This window comes from Centroberyx gerrardi, chromosome 8, assembly GCF_048128805.1.
Source record: "Centroberyx gerrardi isolate f3 chromosome 8, fCenGer3.hap1.cur.20231027, whole genome shotgun sequence".
Taxonomy (NCBI): Eukaryota; Metazoa; Chordata; class Actinopteri; order Beryciformes; family Berycidae; genus Centroberyx; species Centroberyx gerrardi.
Window position 1 is genome coordinate 30,042,270 of NC_136004.1, and position 25,880 is coordinate 30,068,149.

The window sequence follows — 25,880 nt, forward strand, 5'->3', positions numbered from 1 at the left end:
AAGGTGGCTGGTTCGAAATCCAGCTTTGATTGGCCTTCACAAATCTGGGTGGGGAAAACAAATGAGAAATGTTTTCCCTTCCCTCAGCAGCCACTGTTGAGGTTCCCTTGAGCAAGGACCTTGGAGTGGAGTGTGGCAGTGGCCAACATTAGAAGACAGTGGTTGTGCTGGGCAGCTGGATTATGTGAATGAGGACACTTCTCATTGCAAATAGGTTCTCCAGTGTCCTATACCCAATGCCAGATAGGACGACTTTTGGTTTCTCCTTAAAGGGACACCTACAGTGTCTGAAATTAACTGTTTGGCCAAGTACTGGTATAAACAAAAACAAAAAAAAACCTGCCAAATAATACATTTTAAGGGTATGTATGTATGTTTTTAAGGAGTTTACAGAAGTGTAGACGCTACCACTTGGTGCAGAGCAGCATAACGGGCAGCAAATCAAGAGCCTGTTTGATACAGAGCCATTGTTTGGCTTTGATTTGATTGGCTCACAGTCAGAGCGTACAGTGGCCAGCTGGGACGAAGTTTTACAATATGCAAAAACCAATGTTTGTATATAACCGAGGCATTCAAATGTTGGAGTCTCAGAAAGTTACTGGCCAGTGTGGCAGGTGACCCTTATTGTATTGCCAAAGACAAATTGTACTGGCATTGTGGCGCTTGGTAAGTGTTAGTTTTGGACCCTGCCTTTAGATTATTTTTAAATGATTACTTACTCTTACAGCATTTTTGCCTGTATTAGATAGAGAAAGACAGGGAAGATTGGGAGAGAGGGGGATGACGTGTGACAAAGGTCCCAGGCTGGATTCAAACCCAGGACGTCGCCATTAAATGACAGGGGTCTTAAAGGATACGGCTGGTGTTTTTAAATAAATTTTTTATCGTCAACAAATCCTATGAAAATAACAAAATCTACTCCCATTACTTTCCGACTTCCCACGTTCCCTTTTTAGCCTTCAAACCGAAGTCATTGGCTCCAATTGTAAGCTAAAAACCTTTAAATACAGCTCACAAAGACAAAGTTCAATTTTAAAAATCGCTAACTGTTACCATGAAAAATCAGGCTATTTTAGTCATTACCAAATCAAATTCAAATGGGAACAAATTCTTTTACTGTCGACTTATTAAGTTGTTTGAGGAAAAAGTAAGCTGGCCCGGTGAGCAATGATGAGATATGTTGCCCAGAGCAACGGCATGGCTCTTTAGTGTTTTTTTTATACAATGGAGGTCTATGGCTACTGGGACATGAGGCTTTATTGGGCATCGGCTACATGGACGAGACTTGTTAGCAAAACAAATTCATTGCTGATTTTGTTATTTTCATATGATTTGTTGACGATAAAAAATGTATTTAAAAATACCAGCCGTATCCTTTAACTTTAACCAACTGGGCCACGTGACATTTTTAATTATAGCCTGTTATTTGTCTTCACCAGGCACATATCACAGTTGGGATGGTAAAGCTTCTGCCTCCCCCCCATTGGAGTGGGGTGGACCTTGGTCTGCCATCGATCATAATCAGCCGATTAACGCTGTAGTTAGATTGGTGATTGGCCTACCATCATTTCAACTGCCCGATCAAAAAGTTTCAATCACCAGATCAGAAAGCAGTTGAACATATGCTGTCAAAAGTATTAAAGAGCTAGTTTGCGTCAGTCAGTAGAATGTTAGTAGCTCAGGCATGTTGTCGGACACTGACAGTTCATTTCTGACGTTGTGTTTTGAATTTCACAGACCATAATCATAGATTAGAACCAGTTTACCTACTACCAGTGGGTGAGTAAGCACCTCAGTCATCACACATTCATGTAATTACTATGTCTGGATAAAATCTTTGATGTATTTACACATGGATAGGTTAGTTATGTCATCAGCCATAACAACATCTGTTAAACACAGTGAATTTTACTATTTATGCTTGCTGCACACTTTCACATGATGTGATGTTCTCTGGGTAAAGTCAATTAGATCGACGATTAGATTGGTGATCGGCCAGTCACGCTGTTACAAAATCTGAATCTGCCCCAGAAAACCTGATAAGTGTATCTCTAGATCGCATTGGTAACATTCATTGTTGAAACCAGTCTGTGGAGGGGGAGGCCTGTTTTCTCAAGGCCATGAAGTGAGAGTAATCCACTCTGAGGAGTGCACTTCCTCCAGGGGGAAAAGGGGGATTCTGGAGTGCATGGTAGACTGTCACGTCTCTTAACCATCCACCGAGCCGGCTCACTTTCCAAGAGGACTGGAAGTAAACTGTCAGTGCTTTTTAGCCGCAGTTCACCTCAGCTTAGCTGTGGAAGTTGATGCACAGTTCTGGGATGTAACCTTGGCCAGGGCTTTTATATAGCTGGTCTTCAGATATGGAGGAAATCCCACGGTTTCAGAAAAAGTGCAGTGTTTCCCACACATAGACTTTACTTGGGCGGGCCGCCCAGGTATATTAACAGCAGCCAAAGTATATTTAGCGACCCATTTTAGCATTTTTTATTTTTATTTTTTTATCCGTCCGAGAGAACGACGCCATCCGCGATTGATTAACTAGTGGACAATCTCCCCTCGCTCTAAGTTACCCCTCCAGGGTTTCACACACATAGTAATGTTTGTAGTGGCCCGCCACAATATCAGCACTGACCTCCACAAATTTTCTTTTTTTCACTATTTAATCGTAGAACTGCGTGTAGCGCTTTGATTCACTCAGCCCCTAATTGCTCCACGCGATCTCTCTCTCTCTCGCTCTCGCTCTCTCTCTCGCTTGCTCAGTCTCTCTCTCTCTCTCTCTCTCTCTCACCGGACCCGTCTGTTCACCTCCCACTGCACACGTGTGAGGGATATTTTTTTCAAAGAAGGAAAAGGACTCGTCCTGAGGAGGAGCAGGGACAGTCTGGAACAGAGGAGCTGCTGAGCAGTAAAACAGAGTAGATAATAATATCAAAGGCTGTAATTTAACGATGTAAATATAGGCTACAGGTGAAACTGACAGCACAGAGATGCAGCAGGGCAGAAAGCAGATTTCTCTGTAAAAGGGGTCTCATTTCTATTCTTCACCTTGTAGACAAAAGCAAGCAACAAACAGAACAGTGTAGCACTGTTTATATTTTTAAGGTATGTTATCTTAGGGTTAGTACTTTAGATATATACAGGTTAGTTATTTGTTTGACAAATGGAACTATTTAAAATGGAGTACATTAGATCATTTTTCAGCCATCTAGGTAATGGGATCCTTTATTGATATTAGCCTATATATTGACAATATAAGAGAATACAAGAATAAAAAGGCAGTCAACCCCCCCCCCCCCCCCCCCCCCCCCCTCCCATTGCCAGCCCACCTACCACCACAAATACATTCGAATTTTGTGGGAAACACTGAAGTGTCTGGTTTATTCTACATTTTAGATTTACATTTACGGCATTTAGCTGATGCTCTTATCCTCAGCAACATACGCATGCAAAAGTAGAACAAGCTTACTGTTGCTAAATCACCAGCATTACATGCAACCAATAGGAAGGAGTGCAAGGGTCAGAGCCATCGTGCCCTCATTATAGATGTAATAATATACCAGAAACCCTAGAATGATTATGTATGATAGAGAAGTGCAATGACAGGAAATAAGAGCTTAGGAAAGAGGTTGAAAGGGTTTTTCATATCTCATTTGCAATATTCAGCAAAAGAACTGCAACATGATTTTTTTCACTGATATCATGGAGCCCTAGAGGCTCATATCAGGTGGGGAAAGTCAATGAGAATCACTCTCCCCTCCTTCAGCCACTACTGTCCCTGTGCCCTTGAGCAAGGTACTTAATCCCCAACTGTTTCAGTGGAGTTGTTCAGTGCCAACAGAAGACTGTGGTTGTAGCTCCCTGGTGTGTAAATGTGTAACTGTGAGTGTGAGGCAGGCCGTTGCTGAAAAAGAGCATGCGTCAGGGATTCAGTTATCTCCACTGCATTTCAATTTTTTTAATTTGCATGTAAAACGATGCAGTGTCTTTATGCCTGTATAAGAACTTGATATTTGATATTGATGAGCAACTTTATTGCACTGTCAGGCTTTTAATTCCTTTTCTGTTCTTATCAACAGATGTTTGTCTGTATGGTTTGGCGGCTTTGCAATTATGTCAGAAATCTCCTAGCAACAATCTTGAAGATCCTTTGGGGAATTGGCTATGTGGAAATAATGACTAAATATACAACAACCAAGCTAGAAAAAGAGAGATCTCTTAAAAAAGATACAAAAAATGAAGATGTGGATCCATGACTCCAAGTAGATCCAAGGGAAAGGTCCGATAATGCATCTTTGTTCCTGTTACTGTGACACAGTAAACAGTCTTGTCTTGAGCCCTAATCTCTACTCCAAGACACAAACTCAATCAGATGTATCACTTATGAAATGATCAGTTCCCAGCAAAAACAGCACAGAACAGACACGGTGAAGTTTCTGTGGAGATGGCCAGGAGTTGGTTGCTAGCGGGCGTTACGTCACCTGAAAGCCCTCTGTATGTTACAGTGCTCTGTGTTTATATTGTGTTTTAAAGTGTCGTTAATGTAAACCCTGTCTACAAACCAAATTTCCCCTACAGGATAAGCATCGAACTGAACTGAAACATGCCACTGACCTCCTGTTTCCCCCCCCCGCAGGGCTGCCTTTGCCCTGACAAAGCCGCTCAAGATGAACATGGTGAAGAGGATCATGGGGCGGCCGCGGCAGGAGGAGTGCAGCCCCCAGGACAACGCGCTGGGCCTGATGCACCTGCGCCGCCTCTTCTCCGAACTCTGCCACCCGCCTCGCCACATGACCCAGAAGGAGCAGGAGGAGAAACTCTACATGATGCTGCCCGTCTTTAACAGGGTAAGTCACAGCAGGGGTGGGGGGGGAGGGCTGGAGGGGTGAACAAAGACGTCCCAAGTAAGGCAGGGGACAAATATAGGCAGTCCCAAGGCAAGGGACAGTCCGGGGCTTGTGGACAAACCTAGATGGTCCCAGTTCAGAATCAGTTCTGCAAGTCCATATATTGATACATATTGAGTTGTGTTGTTTTTACGTTTTTGTAAAGTACTTCGCTCCTGTGGGTGTCACTCTAGCGATAATTTTACGGCAGCTTTGAGAAGTACAGAGGCCCACTTGACCAAACTACGCCTGTTCAATAATAACGATAGGCGTCATTAAGCCAGTGCAGTTTTCCCATATAATGTTAATATTTGACCGTCTAAGTCAATTTTTGTTTCAGATTCATTTTGGGCGCTGTGATGTATGAAGCTGGCATTCAAACCTGGTGTTTCTTGTCAATGACAGTTAAAAAAAGAAGATTAGCCTAAGTGTCGTCAAGCCCTGAAAACATGTTGGTAAAATACAATTATGGTAATTCATTGCGCCCATGATGCATGGTGTTAGCCAGACAAGTTGGTGTTCTTTCAATTTGTCTGTCATCATGACCTGAATAGATGCTCAGGAATCTAAAACAAAAAGGGCCGACATGAATACACATGAATAAAAGTAACGTCATCTGTAAGCTCTGCCATTTGATATTGAAATACTCTGATAACACAAATAATTTAGGCACGCACCTGACTAGATACCACCTGGATGTTTTCCAACAGCCTGCGGTTAAATTGTGTTTACATTTTAGCTGAAGTTCAACTCACTAGAGAACAAAGAATTGTGTGTTTTCAGTGTGTATCGTGTTATTATGTTGAGCGCACTCGAGTACACAGAAGTGTACATTGTTTACATTTAACTAACCTAAAAAAGAAGAATGAATATATTAAATTCAGTTTTTGGTAAGTTTGTCCCCTAATCTGCATAATCATGTATCACAGTACTGCAAAGATACCCTGTATAGTTTGTATCAATTCACTGCAGATTTCAGTCATATATACTGTGTACAATATTGATACTAGGTGAAGTATCAAATCGTATGGAATCATATTGTATCGTAACCCATAGTATCGACATCGAGGGCTTTCATGAACCTACATGGTCCCAAAGTAGAGGGTTCCCAAAACTTGGGACTCCCTCGGGTTTTTGCTGTCTGTATTTGTGTGTGTGCCCGTGCGTAAACGACAACTAAGGGAAATTATATTAATTAAAATTGCCCTGATTTCAAATAACCCCAATGCAGGATTCGGGCCAATACAGCGACATCACATGCCACGATGGTTTCTGCATCTACAATCTGCTCTGCATGGCACTGAGAGAGCATCCCTGTTTGTTTTCCAGCCATTGCTACAGGCGGTGTTGAGTGTTCTTGTCAAAGTGGAGTGCCTTACCAAGGGCCTCTTGACGTGTCAGCTAATTATCCAGCGCTGGCTGTGATTCACTCACTGGTGGCATAATTCATGTCAGAATTCAAAAGTAGAGTACTCCCAGAGCAGCGGGATGCCTGGCTGCAGGCCTAGTTTCATTTCAGCTTTACCGGATAAATAAATACATGATGGGTCATTGTTGAATCAAGTGTAGTTTATCTTTGACCTGCTCTCCCCGAGGCTCAGACTGCAGTGTGCTGTGCGGTTGGAAATCAGGACATGCCAGGAAAACACAGAGATCTAAACATTAATTTCTTCACATAGTTTACTGATGCTCACTTTGCAGTGGAGGGTCTGGGTACGGGAGCTGAAAACACAGCAACCCAGATCCTCTTCTGTCGAGGCACTGACACACACACACACACACACACACACACACACACATACACAAGCTTAGACTAATAAAATGTTAAGTTATCTTGATGCTTTGGCAGCATTGTTTGTGAACTTTCATGCCAATAAAGCATTGAAATTGAAAAAAATCGAAGGCAATGTTAGTAATTGCCACACTGTTGGACTGGGAAGCGATCTCTGGGAATTGCAGTGCAAAAACACCACTGCAATGACCGCTTGGCATCAAAGATGGCAACAAAATAAAAAAACAAACAAAAAATGTGGATATCTTGGATTACCTCTGTGATTACCGGGCAAAATTTGCCACAAAGATGAAAAACATGATATTGAATATAGTACATTCAATATACATATATATTTTCAGATTCCAGAAATCATCTTGCGAACCCTCTGTGTGAGAACCATTAGAGAGAGATTCTTCTGCCTTCATTTCAGAAGTCAGGTGTTGTAAAGATCTATCATAGTCGATTAGATAATTTAAGTGCAAGTGGATTACGATGTTTACCACTTTCAGCCAACTAGATTTTGAATATAAAAAGTTCCTTCAGCTGATGGTTGGTTACCTGCCAAAGTGGCTGATAGAGTAACTAATTTAGCGACTACAGTCTAAATAGACCCGCATTCATGCTGGTGGGTCGGTCGGCATGATCTGCAGCTGTTCTTCTGATACTCAACATTATAACAAAATCTACTTTCATAAGATGTCACAAAGTCAAATTTCATTATAATTAGTTCACCTTGTGCTTAAAGAAGCCAACTATGAAGTGCAACCAGAGGAAAAGTTTTTGAGACTTTGGAAATTACACATGTAGTCATTATAGAAGTTCCACTTTTAGTAGTTCCACTTTTTTTTTTTACTACTTGTCATTTTTGTACCATTTTGTGCTGAGTTTTAATGTAAATTGTGCCGCTGTCATCTTAATTTCAGTACTTTTTCTTTTGGGGTGAGGTGATTTTTATGAGGTTTGTTTTCATCTTATTTGGACAGTTTGTAGTTTCTCTTTCTTCTCTATTTTTCATCTCTATTTGTCGAGTGTTTTATTCATTTATTTTCTAATAAACTAAAGCTAATGTGTATCTGTAGGTGTTCGGGAACGCTCCGCCCAGCAGCATGACGGAGAAGTTCTCCGACCTGCTGCAGTTCACCACCCAGGTCTCCCGACTCATGGTGACGGAGATCAGACGAAGAGCCTCCAATAAATCCACAGGTGAGACCTCTGACATGTATTTATACCTCTAAAGGTGCCGCGTGTAGCGTTTTTAAACATCCGTATATCATTGTCAGATTAGTTGTGTTCATTTCCCATAACCGTGTTGCTTCCTGTCACAAAGAGGATGTTCCTGTCCCCCCTCCCTCGCCCTGGTGCCGCTGCGGGTGTGTTTGTTTGGCTTTACTGAAGAGGAAAAAGATGTTGGAAGTCGTTTTTTCCATCCACCTTTCACTCCTTCCACCATCTGCTGCTGCCAGAAACTGAAAGCTTTAGCTCCGTCTGCTCTGGAAGAACAGCGTCCTCTTCCTCTTTTGTGCCGTAAAGCAATCCAGCCGATTTCCCGCCAAATCTGACTAAATAGTGTTGTGATGGTCTCATTTGTTTACGGAAATTATGCTCATGTCTCAAAATTAATGTGGTAATGATTTATTGATGTTAAAATGCTACATATAGCAACTTTTTATTTATTTAGGTAAGTTTGACTGAGCAGTTTTTATTCACTTTCCCTGTCCAGATTTCCCCCTGCTGGTTCAAGATTTGAACTGGCAACCTTACAGTCAGAAGTCCACTTCTCTAGTGCATTTCCTGGACTGGTACTCTATTTAGCTATATTTTTTTTATCTATTTAGCTTTATTTTAAGATTTTCATGCTGTATTTACTATCATCCGCCTACATAAAATTCATGCTCATGAACGGAAATACTTTTCACCAGAACTTCTGCTCCAGGTGACGTTAGATAATCATTTACTCAATTCTTCCTGTGCTGTTTTGCAGCTGACATGCAAGAGCAGGGGAAGTTTTGCTTGAGTGAAATACTGTATGTCTTATGGGAAACTGGCTTCTGTTTTCCCAACTATCAATGAAAATCTAAAACAAAACATAGGCCTACATGTATTATTATTATTGTATTTCAAACAAAGTGTGATTTCATGTTATTTGAGGTTTAAATTTTGCTAAAAAAATAATTGCTAAACTTTTTATTTTTTGCTATCATAATTGAAACCAGAATTGATACCTGGGCTGATATCAGTACCACTGTCAAAATTTTACTATTGTGGCAACACTAGAACAAACATTTCTTGGAAGAAAAAGAAACGGATGGCAACACTTCTGTATTGCCTCTGTGTCATCATGTGTCATCAGCTTCGTATTTCAACCAGAGTGTGTGAAATATTAACCTGTGCAGTTTCAAAAGTATGCAGCGATGCCGTCTTTGCTCTTTGGTATTGTGAATGATCACATACAGTACATAGTCAGGGCAGGACAATCATTTTGAAATGTGTTTCCCGTTCTTCAGGAACAGTGGCTATTTCATGCTACAGCTGACTAGCCACATTCATTTTGCATTTATTTTACCAGCCAACAAGATTATTAGAAAAGAACAGGACCTTTAAATGATGGCTGGTTTCCTGCCAGAGTGGCTGGTAGATGCAGGTTAAAATTTAGCATCATCTGACTGGTGGCTGCTGGCAGTTTCCTGCTCGGCGGATATTTTTGGCCAAAGGGGCCTCCTAAATCCTGTCCTGTGTCTTTAATCTGACACTGAAGGTTAGTCTTCACCACAGGTGAGCCAGCAGCCTCGCAAAGCTCTGACACCGGCTCCTCTTTAATTAATGCATGGCTTCCCCACAGGAAAGACGTAAAACAGACTCATACACACATACACACACATTCACAAACACATACATTCACGCATGCATGCACACGCAGACGTAGCATTTTAGGGAAGCTGTCAGTCTTCTGCTCCCCTGTCTCTATTTTTCTCCTTCTTCTCTCACTCCATCATCTTTCTCTCTCTCGCTCTCTCTGTCTGATCATGTGACATGCTGTTTTCTAGCAGAGAACGGCTCAGTGATTTTGTAATACCACCCCCTCCAACTAGACACACACACAAACACAAACACACACACACACACACACACACACACACACACACCCCTCCAGCTGGTCCCCAGGCCTCTGTGGATTCAGTCAGTAGTCGACTCTCTCTGTACTGACTTCGCATTACGCTGTCAGCATCACAACAACCGATTTTGATTTGCTGATATATGCTATATTGAAATTCAATATATTACAATACAAAAATGTGATGATATGTATTGTGGGGCAGAAAAATGAATCGTGATATTAGCTCCAAATCACAAATGAGACGCTTGACCATCACAATTTCACAAGCTCTCCATCCAAATTATATTATTTAGGCTACACTTTGTAGTGACATTTTTAAATTGTTGTTTACATTCTAGCATTCATTCACTTCCCCCCCCCCCCCCCCCCCTCCCTGTATGGGAATCAATCCAGCAACCCTCTGGTCACAAACCTGCTTCTCTAACCTCCAGGCTGCTGCCCCATGTGGTTTTGTTGCTCATCCACTTTCACTGTAAACCTGAGACCCGTGGGCCTGTCCGAACACTTCTGAACAGGTTCACTGTGTCTTAAGGGAACATTTTTGTAGCAATAGACGCTGATGTCATTGGACAAATGTAATGCAGTTGAGGTTTCTCTGTTAGGCTGAAAGGATTAAATGCCGTGTTTGTGTTTTGGGAGTGGAGGGCTGGAAGAGAATTGACAATAAAGGTGGGAAATTGCCACCAGCCAGATGCTAGTAAATGTTTGCCTCTGGCTCGTCAGTTTGTCTACTCTACCCGCCGCTTTGACATAACCGGGAAACCAGCCATCATTGGGAGATATACTTAGGGAATAGTGAAGAAGGCTGGTGGATAGTCTCTGTGGCTAGTGGATGAAAATGTCAATTTCCTGCCTGGCTGATAATGTCGGGAGTTCACATCCTGCCACTGGAGACTTTTTTTAGGTCTACATCCTCCTGATGGCAGTTGGACCTAATACGTTTTTTCACGCTTGAACTACACAGATACACACTCATGCGTGCACACACACACACATACACACACACATACAGACGCACACAAGCACACACACACAAGCACACGTCAAGGCATCTGTTTTGTCCATTAACTTTAGAATATAATAGGTCAAAAAAATGATGGTTGGTTACTTGCTGAAGTGGCTGGTAGAGAAGACAACTTACCAGCCACAATTATAATTTACCACCATTTGGCTGCTGTGAACTTCCCATCCTGACAGACACACACACACACACACACACACACACACACACACACACACACACACACACACACACACACACACACACAAAATCACCCAAGCTTATTCACTTGTCATGTAACCGAACATTGTGTTTGTTTCAGCAGCCCATCTGCCTACCACAATGAGCTGTCATTTATCATCTGCTGATCTGTGTGTGTGTGTGTGTGTGTGTGTGTGTGTATGTGTGTGTGTGTTTTCGCTCCTCCAGAGGCAGCCAGTCGAGCGATAGTCCAGTTCCTGGAGGTGAACCAGAGTGAGGAGGCGAGTCGCGGCTGGATGCTTCTGACCACCATCAACCTGCTGGCCTCCTCCGGACAGGTTGGTACCACAACACCCTGGCTGTGTGTGTGTGTGTGTGTGTGTGTGTGTGTCTTTGTGCACTGTGTGTGTGCACAAACTGTATGCTTCTGTGTGTGATTGCCTGCCTGTCTTTCTCTGCATGTGTGCTCGGTTTGTGCATTTTAAAGAATTGCCTTCACGCTCTGTCTTGAGTGTAGATGTACGAAGAAATGGGGGGAAACGACTTGTAAAAAAAAAAGTTTTTTCAGCTTAACATCTCTCTTTGACCTATTTGCATCTCCCCTCTTTGATCTGCCAGCAGAAAATAGCATCAGCCTCTGTAAGAGAGAGAGAGAGAGACTTTAGTACAAGTATAAATTCCCACCTGACCCGTCCCAAGCCTCTTCTCCCAAACACAGTCATTTGTTTCATCCTCTGTTCTATGCTGGATGAGGAAATAGATGCAGCCTCTGTTGTTCATTCCTGAATTGCAGCCTCATGCCAGCTTTCTTCGCTACTTGTAATTTTCATCACTATGTCTTTGTTCTCACAGTTGTTCTACTGTAGCTTGTGAATGGCATTTTGGGCCCGTAGTCAGCTCCACCAATCAGAAGTAATCTGACATTAGCGTCAAGCCTGTAGGCAGCTCCACCAATCAGAAGTAACGTATTAAAACCAGGGTCAGTCCTGGCTTAGCTTTCTTGGTACAAGATGGTATAAGATGTTTTTTCCTGGTGAGCCAGCGAAAACAAATAAATTATGGTCTGCTGCTTGATTTTGAACGATTAGATAATTTAATTGAGACTGTGAAATGTATTGTCAAATGCATCAGAATCAGAATCAGGTTTATTGCCAAGTAAGTTTTCACAATACAAGGAATTTACCTTGGTATGTAGGTGCATACAATAAACATAAACATGGAGAAAAATAATAGGGATAGGTTAGGGTTGTATGCATACTAAACATGTATGCATACATGTTTAGTATGCATACATTGTAGTCGAATTTTGCTGCTGCAGCAATATTTCCCCGCCATGCCGAAACTTGGCTTCAAAGACGTACCACGTTCCTGGTCCCCTGGTTTAAACCACACAGACCTATCGGGTCAGACTTTAAGCTCTTGTTTTTCTCTCAGTATGCGCTCCTCTTATGTGGCGAGGAGACGTCTTTTGAACTCAGCCTGGATTCCTCCGGAGGTCTTGAGGGGGGAGCGATACTGTCAGTCGGCCGGCCGGCCGCCTCTGCTGCTCCGCTGCACAGCAGAGAGTCGCTGCTGTTGTCGAGTCGGACACGTTTCTCTCTGCTCCTCTGCAGATCTTTATTTGAAGCCTCCCTCCTTTCCTCTCTTTCTTTGAGTTACTGATGCTTGTCAATGCACACACACACACACACACACACACACACATACACACATGTAGCCATTGTAGAAGTTGCACTTTTTACTGGATGCTTACTCAACTGCTTCTGCACTTTGACTTCATCCCCAAGAGAGCGTGCTTGGAAAAAGTAAGGTTTGCTCTCTTTTCAGCCATTGGATGTTAGAAGGAATATTCTGGTACATAGTCAGGTGAGAGATACTACAGTTTCTGTTTCAAGTATGCCAATTTGATTCTGCTGCATTATGTTCAAGACAGCGTTGTCTGCAGTAGCCTACTAATGCAGAAGAGATGCAGGATAAATGGATGAAGGGGGATCCAGCTGCCATTGGATACACATACACACAGCCAGGAAAACACACACACACACATGCTCACAGTGTAAACTCTGCACAGCGTACGTTGTCAGGGAATAAAATGTAGGTTTATTTTTGAAGTTCTCTTTATGCTTAAATTGACACTTTTCTGAAGTGGCTTCTCCGGTGCCCACAGCAAACAACCCGACTCCCCTCAGTATTTAAACCATTCACATGGCCCTGAATGAAGTCTCCCTTCTGTTACAGGCTTGGCTCAACTTTAAAGTCCTGTCTGACTTTTTACAGTGCGTTCTGTAAATTTCATAGCGTCAGTTCTAAGTGAAGCCAGATCGGCTGTTTTGCAGAAAGAAGCTTGATTCTACCATTTTAACCCTTATTTAACCAGGGAAGGTTTCCTGTGCATGCATGCCTCAAACAGTGTGGGCGGAGCTTGGATTTTCTGATGATGCAGTTTGAGTTTCTCTTTTCTCTGTTCAGCCATGGTGGCTATCGCTGCTCATGCTAACTACCCAGTTCTTCTTCTTCTGTTTATTCCAAACAAACCAGAACAGTAAAATGCATCACTTTCCCAGGAAAGAGCTACCAGACACCGGCTGTTTAGAACAGACAATATAAAAGCTTTAATGAATTGGATATAGGTTGAATCACTATTGTGTTACATCAATCACCAATAGAGAATAGCAAAATGGACATTAATTTATATGAAAATGTTGCGGATTCTCAGGAACTCAGGACTCACTAAACTTCCTTTTTATACCTGTGTGTTTTGCACATGTATGGGCACAGGGGGCTATGTAGGGATCTGCAGGTCGCAGGGAAACGTAAACATCATTTTTTTGTCCTGTAGCTGGTACATCCCTCAATGCATGAGCTGCTTAAACAATTTTACCAGCCAGCTAGGTTTGAACAGCAGAACAGGACCTCACAATGACTGCTGGTTATCTGCCAAAGCGGCTGGCCGAGTCGACAGACTTACCAGCCACAGCCAAGATTTACCAGCATTTGTCTGGTGCTTGGTGTTCTTATGTCATTCTTATAGTTGGCTAACAATTTAATTAAACTGCTGAACAACTGTATGAGTTTCATATCATTATCCAAAAGACTGACAGCAAGAACAGAATTACCTTCCCGTTCATCTTGTAAGCTATCCTAGGTCCTCTGTGTGTTGTGTGTGTGTGCGCATGTGTGTGTGTGTGTGCATATGTGTGTGTGCATGTGTGAGAGTGAGTGAGTAAAAGACTGGGGTAATGGATTTGTATTCCCTAGCTCTAGCAAAACAAAGGGCTCTCCTGGCAGCCGGCCTCCCTTTACCTGACGTCACCTCTCTCTCTCTCTCTCTCTCTCTCTCTCTCTCTCTCTCTCTCTCTCTCTCTCTCTCTCTCTCTCTCTCTCTCTCTCTCTCAGATGATAAAATAGCAATATTTTGTTTGTAGCTCTGTCTCTCTGCCTCCTTTTTTATAGGATGCCCTTCATGCTACGTTCCCAGTGCGCTTGTCTCTCTCTCTTTGACACACACACACACACACACACGCTGTCTTGGAAGCTCTGTCTGTTTCTTCTCCTTTATCACTTTCTCACTCTTTCTTTCTCTCTCTCTGTCCATTTGTCTCTTTTTCTCTCATTTTATCATTCCTTCTCCTTCCATTTACTCCTTCTGTCTCATGAGTAAACACAACAACACTATATACACTTTGTCCAGATAAAACAAATCTCTCAATTCAATTCAGCAACTTAATTGGCATGCCTGTTTATCAGAAGCAACATTGCTGAGCAGTTTGAAAAATGTTTGAATATGTCTGCTATAGAATAAATCATCAGTATTATTATTTGGCTTGGAAACATGTTCTATACGATTGTACACAATCACTAATATCTACAACAAAAGAAAAAAATAACAGTTTAAAAATTGAGAATGTAGGCTACAAAATGATGTAGGCTAGTTATACAAACCATTCAAAAACCAGTAAGGCTTATCATTAGAGTCCATTGTGTGTGGCTCAAATCCCCCCCCCCCCCCCCCCCACACACACACACCTCCCTTTCTCACTAGGAGGAAATGTCTTTCCTCCCGTCTGGCTTTATCTCTAATTGACTGTCCTCAGTAACCTTGACCTGAGAACTACAGCAGGGGCCAATACGTCAGTCACCATCCCTTACACACGCACACGCACACGCACACGCACACACACGCACACGCACACACACACAGAGTCTACTTTATTGGTTCAGTTTGCCTAAGCACGGCATTTGCAGTACTACAGGAGCAGGTTCAGTGCTTCCAAAATACTGACAAAAATCAACACTTCTGTATAGACTTCTCTATAAACTATAGACTATATACCTAAATCAACTATAGACCTCTCTGTAGAGTATAGGCCTAAATTAACTATTAACTTATACTATAGACCCAAATCCACAATAGACGTTTCTATGCTATAGACCTACATCAACTATGGACTTCTCTTTTTTTCTGTCCCTCCCCCCGCTGCTTTTCTCCATCGATCAGCTGGGGAACTATATATTTTTTTGGTGTGTGTGTGTGTGTGTGTGTGTGTGCGTGTGTGTGTGCGTGCGCATGCTGCGCTCTGTTCTTAATGATTCAACCTTGTGAGTCCACCTCCTCCCTCTCCTGCAGATAACACTGGAATGTGTGTGTGTGTGTGTGTGTGTGTGTGTGCGTGCACGTGCCTGGGTGTTGTCTTATTACAGAGCTTGTGTGTAAGTGAGAGAGAGAGAAGGGCCAAGGTAATTTGTCTGTGTGATTTTCTTGTTTGTATGTGTGTGTGTGTGTGTGTGTGAGAGAGAGTGAGAGAGAGAGAGAGAGAGTGAGTGATTGTGTAGGAGGCAGCGTTTGATTATCTGAATCATTCGCACCAATGAGCACAAACCCCATCTCGCTCTCCAACTCTCTCCTTGCCATGTCGCCACGCACACACACACACACACACACACACACACACACACACACACACACACACACACACACACCTCACGGCAACATACACACAACCACCAAGCGTAACAGACAAAAAATACCCCCTGACCCTACACCCTATTTTCTCTTCTTATACACTTTATTATCTCTCATTTGTTTTTATTTAGCCTTATTTAGCCGTCTTATCCTGTATTTCTTATCTAATGTCTTGTGTAAAGCACTTTGAATTGTCTTTGTGTACGATATGTGCCGTATAAATAAACTTGCCTTGCCTTACACACAGCCAGTCAACCCAACGTAGGCGTGAACTGAAACTCACTTTACCTACAATAAATAAACCATTTTAACCTTTATTTATCCAGGGGAAGTTTTTAGCAACACTCTGCTTCATATTCATACGGCTACACACATTCACACCAGGGAGCTGCCTCAGTACAACCACCACCTTTTAGTGTTGTCCAATGAGCAGCTCCATTGGAGTAATTGAGGGTTACGTGCCTTGCTCAACTGCGTCTCATGTCGAGGGAGGGGGAGGGGGTGATATTCCTAGCTGGTCTGGGATTTGAACCAGATATTTTTTTGTTTGTTTTTTCGGTCACAAGCCAGATTCTGCAGACCCCACACTGATCAGATGGTTTGAAAATTCCCTCTGTGTGTCAGTCACAGCAGCATTTCTAGCTCCTGACTCTTTTTTGGAGAGAAAGAGTTTTAGTTCTGAGTCAGTTTTCTAATAAATTTCGGGTTTGTAATTCACTAACCGTTGTCCTCTCCTCCCATCCCATCTCTCCTCCTTCCCGCTCTCTCCCCGTCAGAAAACGGTGGACTGCATGACGACCATGTCGGTGCCCTCCACGCTGGTCAAATGCCTCTACCTGTTCTTTGACCTGCCCCACATGGCCGAGGCCCCGGGGGTTCCCGCCCCGCCGCCTCCGCCCCCGCCCAGCCAGGAGAAAACCCCGGGCCAGGGCCACACGCAGGCGGAGCTGCCGCTGGCCGACCGCAGGGCGCTGCTGCAGAAGGTCTTCGTCCAGGTAAGACACACTGGACAGGTTGCCTTACGACTGGTCCATAAGGATGCGTGATGGTAAAGACGCACAGAGAGGACGCATTTTCACCAAGTCGTTAATTTACTTTTTGGGGGGAAAACATTTTAATCTGTGTGGCGACCAAACTGTGAAAAACTCGGAGGGACTTGTACCGATACCAGATATCTGATACCAAGCTGAAATAGGCTGCTGGTATAGAGTTTACATAGTGCTTTTCAAAATGGCATACAAACAATAAGTAGTTAAATATATACAAAAAAGAGATTCAGTCTGTATAGGCATGGATAAAATGGTGTTGGTGGATCCCAACAAACTCAATGTTCACCTTCAGTGGAGCCCAGGATCCTGTGGCCTGTGGACGGTGGAGTTAGTTTCCTGGTCTAACCGTGCCCGTCTCTCCCCAACCCCTCCAGATCCTGGTGAAGCTGTGCAGCTTTGTGTCTCCGGCCGAGGAGCTGGCCCAGAAGGACGACCTGCAGCTGCTGTTCAGCGCCATCACCTCCTGGTGCCCCCCCCACAACCTGCCCTGGAGGAGGAGCGCCGGGGAGGTGCTCACCACCATCTCCCGCCACGGCCTCAGCGTCAACGTGGTCAAATACATACATGGTATATATATACAGTATATATATATATGTGTGGATGTGTGGGTTTGTTAGTATGAAAAAGACCCTTCACACCTGGCGTTAACATGCATCCTGGGTGATTGGATTGTAGTCGGACAGCACAAAATTGCATAAAATCCAGGTGTGAAAGCACCCAAGACGCATTGAAGATCTGATCATCCAAACAATGTCTGGAGGTCGTCAGAGACGCATGTGGCCACATGAAAAATAAATTGGAAATGCAATGTAATCCACATAGCTGTAAACTTCCATGCATGGATCCAACAAAAATGGATTGTCAGGATACTGGTGGAAAAAGCGAGACGAGGTACTTCAATTTTAAAGGATGTAAATATTACGAGAGGAAGTGACTGCGTGACAATCTGTGTTTCGGCAGTAGAAAGAGAAATTGGATTTTAATGTGTGTACCAGTGATGCATTCTAATGCCAGCTGTCAATGTAATCCAGCTACATCAGATCTAGACACAGTCAGGATACAAGACATATGTCGACACCAGGTGTAAAGAGGCTAAAGTCTATCAGTAAGGCCTTGTGTCCATCAAGAACCTCCTTCTTAGCTAGTAGCTCTTATCAGATACTTGGAGCACTGGTTGTGGCTCCTGCAGTTTGGGTCCACTGCTAAATTTGGCACAAGTATGATCACCCCTGCAGTACTTATTTCAATAAAATTTCAATTTTTAAAACCGGTTTACCTGCCAAAGTTGACCGTAGTGGGAGGTAGCAAGCATTGCAAATCAATTTTAAAAGTTGACATTTAATTGAAATAAGTGCTGCTTGGTGAACTGGATATATGCTGAATTCACCAGTGAGCCTGAATGATTTGTGAAAGGTCAAGCCTATACAGAGAGAGAAAGGGAGAATGTCACATGTCAGGGCTACCTAACATTTCGCACCTAAGCCATCTGATTATTTTAGTAACACTGTGTCAACAAGAGGTCTGGAGCCAATGTGCCTAATGCTAAAAAAAGGTAACGCTCTACAAGGTATGTTTTCCAATGAGCAAGACGACATTAAACATATCGAGTCAAATTTCAGCATGAAGTTTGATGTTGCATTCTCTTCCATATAAAGAGTGAAAAACAGAACAGCTTACGCTCACTCCTCTACTTGAACAAATTCCTTTTTCACCTCATTTCCATTCATCTTGTCTCACATCACCTCACCAAATTCCTGACAAACCCCCCCCCCCTCCTCCTCTCTCTTAACCCCCAACCCCTTCTCTCCACCTCCAGAGAAGGAATGCCTGGCCACGTGTGTCCAGAACATGCAGCAGTCGGACGATCTGTCGCCGCTGGAGATCGTGGAGATGTTCGCCGGCCTCTCCTGCTTCCTCAAGGACTCCAGCGACGTGTCGCAGACCCTGCTGGACGATTTCCGAATGTGCCAGGGCTACACCTTCCTCTGCGACCTCATGCTCAGGTACAGCTGAGATCTTTTTGTCTCCAGCTCACACCGGCTGGTGAATCTCAAAGTTCATCTCCCCCCTTTTTACAATTTTATAAGTGAAACAATGGGACCAGCCATCACTCAGAGGCCCTTTTCCAGTTTTATTTGACTGGCAAAAATATTGAAGTGGATTTTAATTATCTTTAGGGCCTCCATTCCTCAGCTGCAAATGTATGTACTAATGATAGTTGAATAAAAACATCCACAAAATGACATATGCTGGCATATTCTTTATGGCATATGGCATATGTTTTTCCTAGTTTGTTGTATGAACATGTGTACTTTGTATCAACTCTGTACCTCCACAACCCCTTACTTAACTGTCCACTGATGCAAATAATATATTTCACATTGTACTTGGGGAAAAGCATCCGTATAATATGGTATATTTTGGTGTACTACTACAATGACACCCCGACCCCCTCTCTGTGTCCAGACTGGAACAAGCCAAGGAGGAGGAGTCTAAAGACGCGCTGAAGGACCTGGTGAACCTGGTCACCTGTCTGACCACCTACGGCGTGACGGAGCTCAAACCAGCCGGTCTGACCACCGGAGCCCCCTTCCTGCTGCCGGGCTTCGTCCTCCCACAGCCTTCTGGGAAAGGTGGGTCCCTGGCTGGAAACTATCAGTTTTGTCCACCAGCCACAGTGGCTGGTTCACCCCAAAAGTCTTTGGCCACTTTCGTTATTTTACCAGCTAGCTAGATTTTTAGGATTGAATAAAAGAATGTGATACTTAATTGATCTCTGTGGGGAAGTTGTCATTTTCTCTTGCCCCGCCCTCCACAGGGAGGTCAGAGGTCAGAGGTCAGGGTCAGCTACAGAGCAGCAGCCCTGCAGCTGGTAAGGACTCAGTGTCTTGCTCATGGACACTTCAGCAGGGTGGATGCTTGCCGACACGGACGCTTGAACCCAGCTCCTCCGGCTGAAGGACAGTCTCCCTGCTCAGTAGCTGTCTGACATCTAAATAATGTTTGGTAACCTGCCAAAGCAGCTGGTAGAGCAGACAAACTTATGTTTATTCAAAGGAATGGGATCATTAAAGAGGATATATTGCAATGTTTAATTCAATTACATGATGGACAAAAGGTTATTGGCCATTCGTCCTTGATCAGTGTGTTTCGAATAGCCAAAAACATTTTGTTCCTCTCGTAACTCAATTAAACATTGTGATGTCCTCTTTGTCTCTTGCACCCCATTCTTTTGAATACACATTCTGCATAAAGATAACACACTGACTACTATGAGCGCAGTGGCCTTTATACAAATTAAAAGTTGTCAAACTTGCTAACCACAGCTTTTAACTTGTGGCATGTGATAATATTCCACCCTGGATGAGCCCTCTGAAGTCTCTTGAAACATTTTAAAAACATACAAGCAGCTTAAAATACCTAAGACTTATTTCCATTGTGTTTCTTGGTCTTAACAATGGACAAGGAGGCATAGGCGACTCTCATTACATTTCATTCCTAAAATGGTCAGTGACCTGTATTTCACTTCACGTATTCGTACCTAAATAAGCGGCAACTTCAACAGAAAATTAAAACACGGCACAATTTACTTTGGCACTATGTCAAGCAGCCACTTCCTGACTTTTGCTTTAAAATCGACTTTAATGGTCTCTTTCCTGACATTTGCCTAAGGGCATTAACGGTCTCTTTAGTGTTATGAGGCAGGTTGATCTATTTCATTACACCAGGCTGCTCCGGAGGTGGGCAAATAAAAGATAGATTTCCGGAGCTAAATTCCGCCTGTGGACATTGTTCAAAATGTTTCCCTTTGGCCAGAGCTCTTTTGTAGCCAGATGTGAGAAAGCTGCACTATATTAAGGATATCCCTTTAAATTTACTGCCCTTCTGGCTAGTAACCTATAGCGTGCTTCACGTTCATGCCAGCATTTCTTTTCAGAGTAGGTGTCAAGTAAGGCAGTATTCTCCTCAAAGAAAACTAAAATACAACAAGCAAATCAAATGTGTTGGCATTTTACACTGGAAATGTAACTTTTGAGTTGTTTCATTAAGGTGAATGTTGACCCATGTGCTCAAACTAGGTGGTGGCATATTGTGTTTTGATCCAGTACAGCAAACTTTGAGATGCACGCTGTTGTCTGGCTGTGTCTCTAAATGAAAAGAGGATCCAGTCTGTTTTCAGAAATGCAACAGTCTGTTTATTCACGGTTCCATTGGTACCCGACTGCTACTGCACACTTTAACTACATTTCATTAGGTTTCATTACTCCTGTGTGCCATTTCTGCGAAGACAGAAACTTGCCAGAATTTCTTGGGAAAGCTGCAGACGACAGCTTTCCTCACTTCTTGTTTATATGAGGGCAAAACCCAAACGTGGTGAAGACTAAGCATTTCCAGACACACAAGCAAGATCCGTTCAGTGCAGAATCTCTGCTTATTTCTGAGGTGTCATCATTGACAATTTATAAATTAGAGGAGCCTCAAACACAGCCCTAAGCAGCAAATTTGTCTTTTTTCTTTTTACCTTTTTAATCCAGGAAATGTTGACTGAGAATGTATACTATTTTTTTAGCACCACCCTGCTTCACATTCAAAGAGTTCCATACTGCACAAAATAAAAAAAGATAAGGCTCTTTGCACAGCGTATACTCTGGGTCAGGAGGTGCTGGAGGCTGCAAGAAGATCATCAAAGCTAAAACAAAAAAACTCCACATTTTCAGTATGTGTGGTTGTATCCGCACACTCAAGGCCCAGGACCATGGATTCAATACAAAAAGGATCTTCATTGAAGACTGTCATGAGCTACGCAGGAGCCTGATGAAGCTGTATGCGAAATGCGTAGCTCATGACAGTTTTCAATAAAGATCCTTTTTTGTATTGAATCCATGGTCCTGGGCCTTGAGTGTGCGGATACAACCACACATACTGTAAATGTGGAGTTTTTTTGTTTTAGCTTTGATGATCTTCTTGCAGCCTCCAGCACCTCCTGACCCAGAGTATACGCTGTGCAAAGAGCCTCATCTTTTTTTATTTTGTGCAGTATGGAACTCTTTGAATGTGAAGCAGGGTGGTGCTAAAAAAAATAGTATACATTCTCAGTCAACATTTCCTGGATTAAAAAGGTAAAAAGAAAAAAGACAAATTTGCTGCTTAGGGCTGTGTTTGAGGCTCCTCTAATTTATAAATTGTCAATGATGACACCTCAGAAATAGAGTTTTTTTGCTTTAGTTCCATACTGTACATTCACAGCTGGGCAGCAGCCTAGAGATTAGAGCAGTGGGCTTGTGACAGGAACGTCACTAGTTTGAATCCCAGGACCCGCTGGGAAAATGTGGGTGGGGAAAGTGCATGAGTAACACTCCCCCCTCTTTCATCACCTACTGTTGAGTTGCCCTTGAACAAGGCACTTAACCCCCAACTGCGAGTGGTCAACAGTAGAAGACTGTGGTTATACTGGGAAGCTCCCAGATGTGAATGTGTGTAACTGTATGAATATGAAGCAGGGCAGTGCTCACTTAAATTTCCCCGGGATAAATGAAGGTTAAAAGAAAATAAAAAAAACCTCAGCATCCAGTGAGGATGCTGAACTCGAGGGCACTTTGACATACTGTAAGTGCTGAGGGAACAGCAAGCTTGTCTCCTTCAGCTCTTCCCCCCTGTATTTTTCCATCCTGTCTGGGATTCGACCCACCGATCTTCTGATCACAAGCCTGCCTGTCTAATCTCCATTCTGCCGCCAACTTGGTTTGCCCAAAGCCCTGAAACAAGAGGGGAATTATTTCTGGAAAAGTCTTCATGTATACCCCAGCCGTCGTATCTCCCCCTCAGATCTTAATCCCTGAAATGACTTTGATGCTTCGCTGATCCCAGTAAGCTTAACCTGTTGACACACACCATGGCAGCTCCTCTGCCTGTCACGCTGCTGGAGATGGAATGCCTCAAGCCTTTTGCATACAAATCGTCTCTTCTGAGCCCAGAGACGGTTTAGTGGTTCGGACCCTCATGTGCCCCTGCTGGCCGAGGAACGAATCCCACCCCAACCTTCTCTCTTGTATCTCCCTCTCCTCGCCTTTCCTACTGTCTGTCCCAATAAAGAAAAAGGTAACACTTTCTATGGCTATCATATCTATCGTGCATTATAAGGACACTCATCAGGATTTATAATGCACTCATATTGCCTTATCTGCATGCTTAATTGAGCAATAACATATGAAAAGGAGTACCTCCGACTTTGTTGACACTAGTGCCAGCAACACCTCCTCCTAACAGCGAGTGAGCGAACAGCAGAGCGACAAAAAAATTAAGTTGAAGGCAGTAGTTTCCACATTCACAGCGTGAGAGAGCGGATGCAGCGGGCAGAGTTGTTCTGGTCTGAAAAACCAGTCACTTTTTCTCTGTTTCAGCGACATTTTGCAGCGGTGCACTTCTTCCCACTATAGTGTTCGTGACCTGGAAACAAATCTTTTGTTCTACTCCAATGCTATATTGTTGCGCATGTACTGTTGCCGTACCGTTACTGATCAGATAATGAAAATAATTTATAGAACATAATGTTTAATTGACTCACTTCATTCAGGAAAAGGGGAAAGAAAGGAAGAAGTATTGGGGAAAAGGGCGCCAAATAAAGTTTAAGCCCACTGAAAGATGATTCGCTCCCGTTTTGTGACTCGGATCCCGTCAGGATAGTTTCCAAAGTCATATTGTCGAGTATAGCATAAGGTGACTGATACTGAAATGCAGGTTCCTATAATACATTATAAACCTTTTAGACAAACTGTGATGGATAACCGGTCATAAACATTCATAGGATGCTTATTTAAGTTCTATCTATAATATTTAATGAGTGCTGATATAATGCATCAGTAGGCATTATGTGTTCTTGAGTATGGTAATAAGGTTTTATGAATACATTTTAATTCCATATGAGTGGCTTTGTGATGCACTATAGATATGGTAGCCATAGAAAGTGTTTACCGCTCTAAAAAACTGTTAAGTCTGCTGCACTTTTTAAAACCCATAGTGACCCAGTGTGATGAACCCAGGCTTAATCCTGCCCCGAGAACAGGATATCCTGTTTTACAACTTATCACATATTTTGATACAATTCTTTTTTTAAACTTCAGTAGAAAGAACACACACCCAGCGAGGTGCAGACATGAGGCTTTTGTAACACTTCCACTTACAAAGTGGAAGTATTGCGAGTGCGCGACTTGAAAATTATTTTTTTACCCAAAGTAAATACTAAATATGATGGTTTTCTCCGTTAATTCTTTATTTGACCAGTTAGACTTCATTTTGGCTTGCAGGGTTCACTATTGAGGCTTTGGTTGGACCAAACGTTTGGTTTTGGGAAAGCATAAGCAATGATATGTTTCCATGTGACAGATGTTAACACCTCTAGTAGCGGCTCAGTGTGTCTTTAGCTTGACTTGTCACCTCCACCCACCAGGCAGCATGGTAAAACACTGTTCCCTGTCTCACACACACACACACACAGACTCAGACGCAAACACACAGAAATGGTACATCACTGTCAGCCTTCTAACCTTCGATACCCTTACAGTTACACCCTTGCACTTACACAGTGGAGCTCTGCTGCCTGTGTTACCGCACGCACGCACACACGTGCACGCACATGCACGCACGCACGCTTCTATTTACCCGCCTAATGGCAGCTCCAGCTGTGTGCAAAGTCATTACCAGAAGCCATCATGGTGTGAGGGCTCGCTTACATGCCTAATTAGCCCGCCACATTCACTAAACTGCTGTGTGTGTTTTTGTGTGTGTGATGAGATATTACGGTGTCACTTTGCTGTTTGCTGGTTTTGCTACTTGTGTGTGTGTGTGTGTGTGTGCCTTTGCTCGTGTTTTTATGCATGTGCATCTACCCCGTATGCCGCTACTCGTCCCCAAAACAGAGGTCAGAGCAACACCGTGTGTAATGAGAGGAGTGGATGCATAACATCCATCCTTCCTCCTGTCACACTGTCGGTATCTGTCCATCCTAAGACTAAGGATATCTCTCACACTGTGCTAATTACAATGATTCTCAAACCTTTTGGCTCGTCACTCACAAAATGAAGCAATGCATACTTGCATACATACCATATTTTAGACATAAAACACAGTGACTGGTGAACTTTGACACCAAACGATGAATTTTATTTCCCCTTTGAAGCTGTTTTACTGCTGTTTATTAACTTGTAGAAGAAGCACAGAGACCGCAAATATTCATTATTTCACAAGAAAAGACACGCATGACAAAGATTTAAAAACACGATGAGAAGAAAGGGATTATGTAGAACGAGCTGGTTATTGCAAAACAGACCGGACTTGTTGACTGCGGAGTGATATGATCAGATGTGAAACAGCGGTCTTATAATCAGAAATAACAAACCTCAGAATGCATTCACTGGCCAATCAGACTTGAGTATTTATTCACCATAGCTGTGTAATAAAATTGTATAGAAAGTGTATTAAAAATGTGATTTTTCACATTCCATAAATAATCTCACAGCTCCCTAGGTGGGTTGAACCACTGTGTTACACCTCTTAGCTTGCGGATACTGCCCTATTGAGGCAAAAAGTAGCAAGTATTTGTTTGTTTTAAAGCTGAAAGGTCATAAATGGGGTTTGGATTTAATTTCAGCAACATTATACCCCCAAATGCTGTTAAACGATATACAGTCCACCTCGATACCAGTAATCCTTTTGTCGGGGCATGAGATCAACTCTGAAGTCATTTTTCCCAGTTTCACCTCTCCCACAGTTCCTGCTGCTTGGCTTGGTGAGGAAGAATTAAATAGGTTTCATCCCCTTCAAGGCATTTCAGCGGCGTCTCAGGTATCAGCAGGAAGGGTCTGAGATCTGCTTTCAGTTCAGTCAGGGAGGTTT

General features: G+C 43.0%; 1 protein-coding gene across 1 annotated transcript in view; it reads left to right on the forward strand.

Annotated features, from left to right (window-relative positions):
- The window catches only part of wdfy3 (WD repeat and FYVE domain containing 3), a 139,357-nt gene that overhangs the window by 16,248 nt on the left and 97,229 nt on the right, over positions 1-25,880 (forward strand). Inside the window, exons 2-9 of the mRNA XM_078285324.1 lie at positions 4,637-4,847; positions 7,740-7,863; positions 11,205-11,314; positions 16,716-16,814; positions 16,869-16,934; positions 17,363-17,555; positions 18,805-18,991; positions 19,455-19,621. Coding sequence (XP_078141450.1) covers positions 4,668-4,847; positions 7,740-7,863; positions 11,205-11,314; positions 16,716-16,814; positions 16,869-16,934; positions 17,363-17,555; positions 18,805-18,991; positions 19,455-19,621 — 1,126 coding nt within the window. The 5' untranslated portion in view covers positions 4,637-4,667. The remainder of the gene's footprint in view (positions 1-4,636; positions 4,848-7,739; positions 7,864-11,204; positions 11,315-16,715; positions 16,815-16,868; positions 16,935-17,362; positions 17,556-18,804; positions 18,992-19,454; positions 19,622-25,880) is intronic.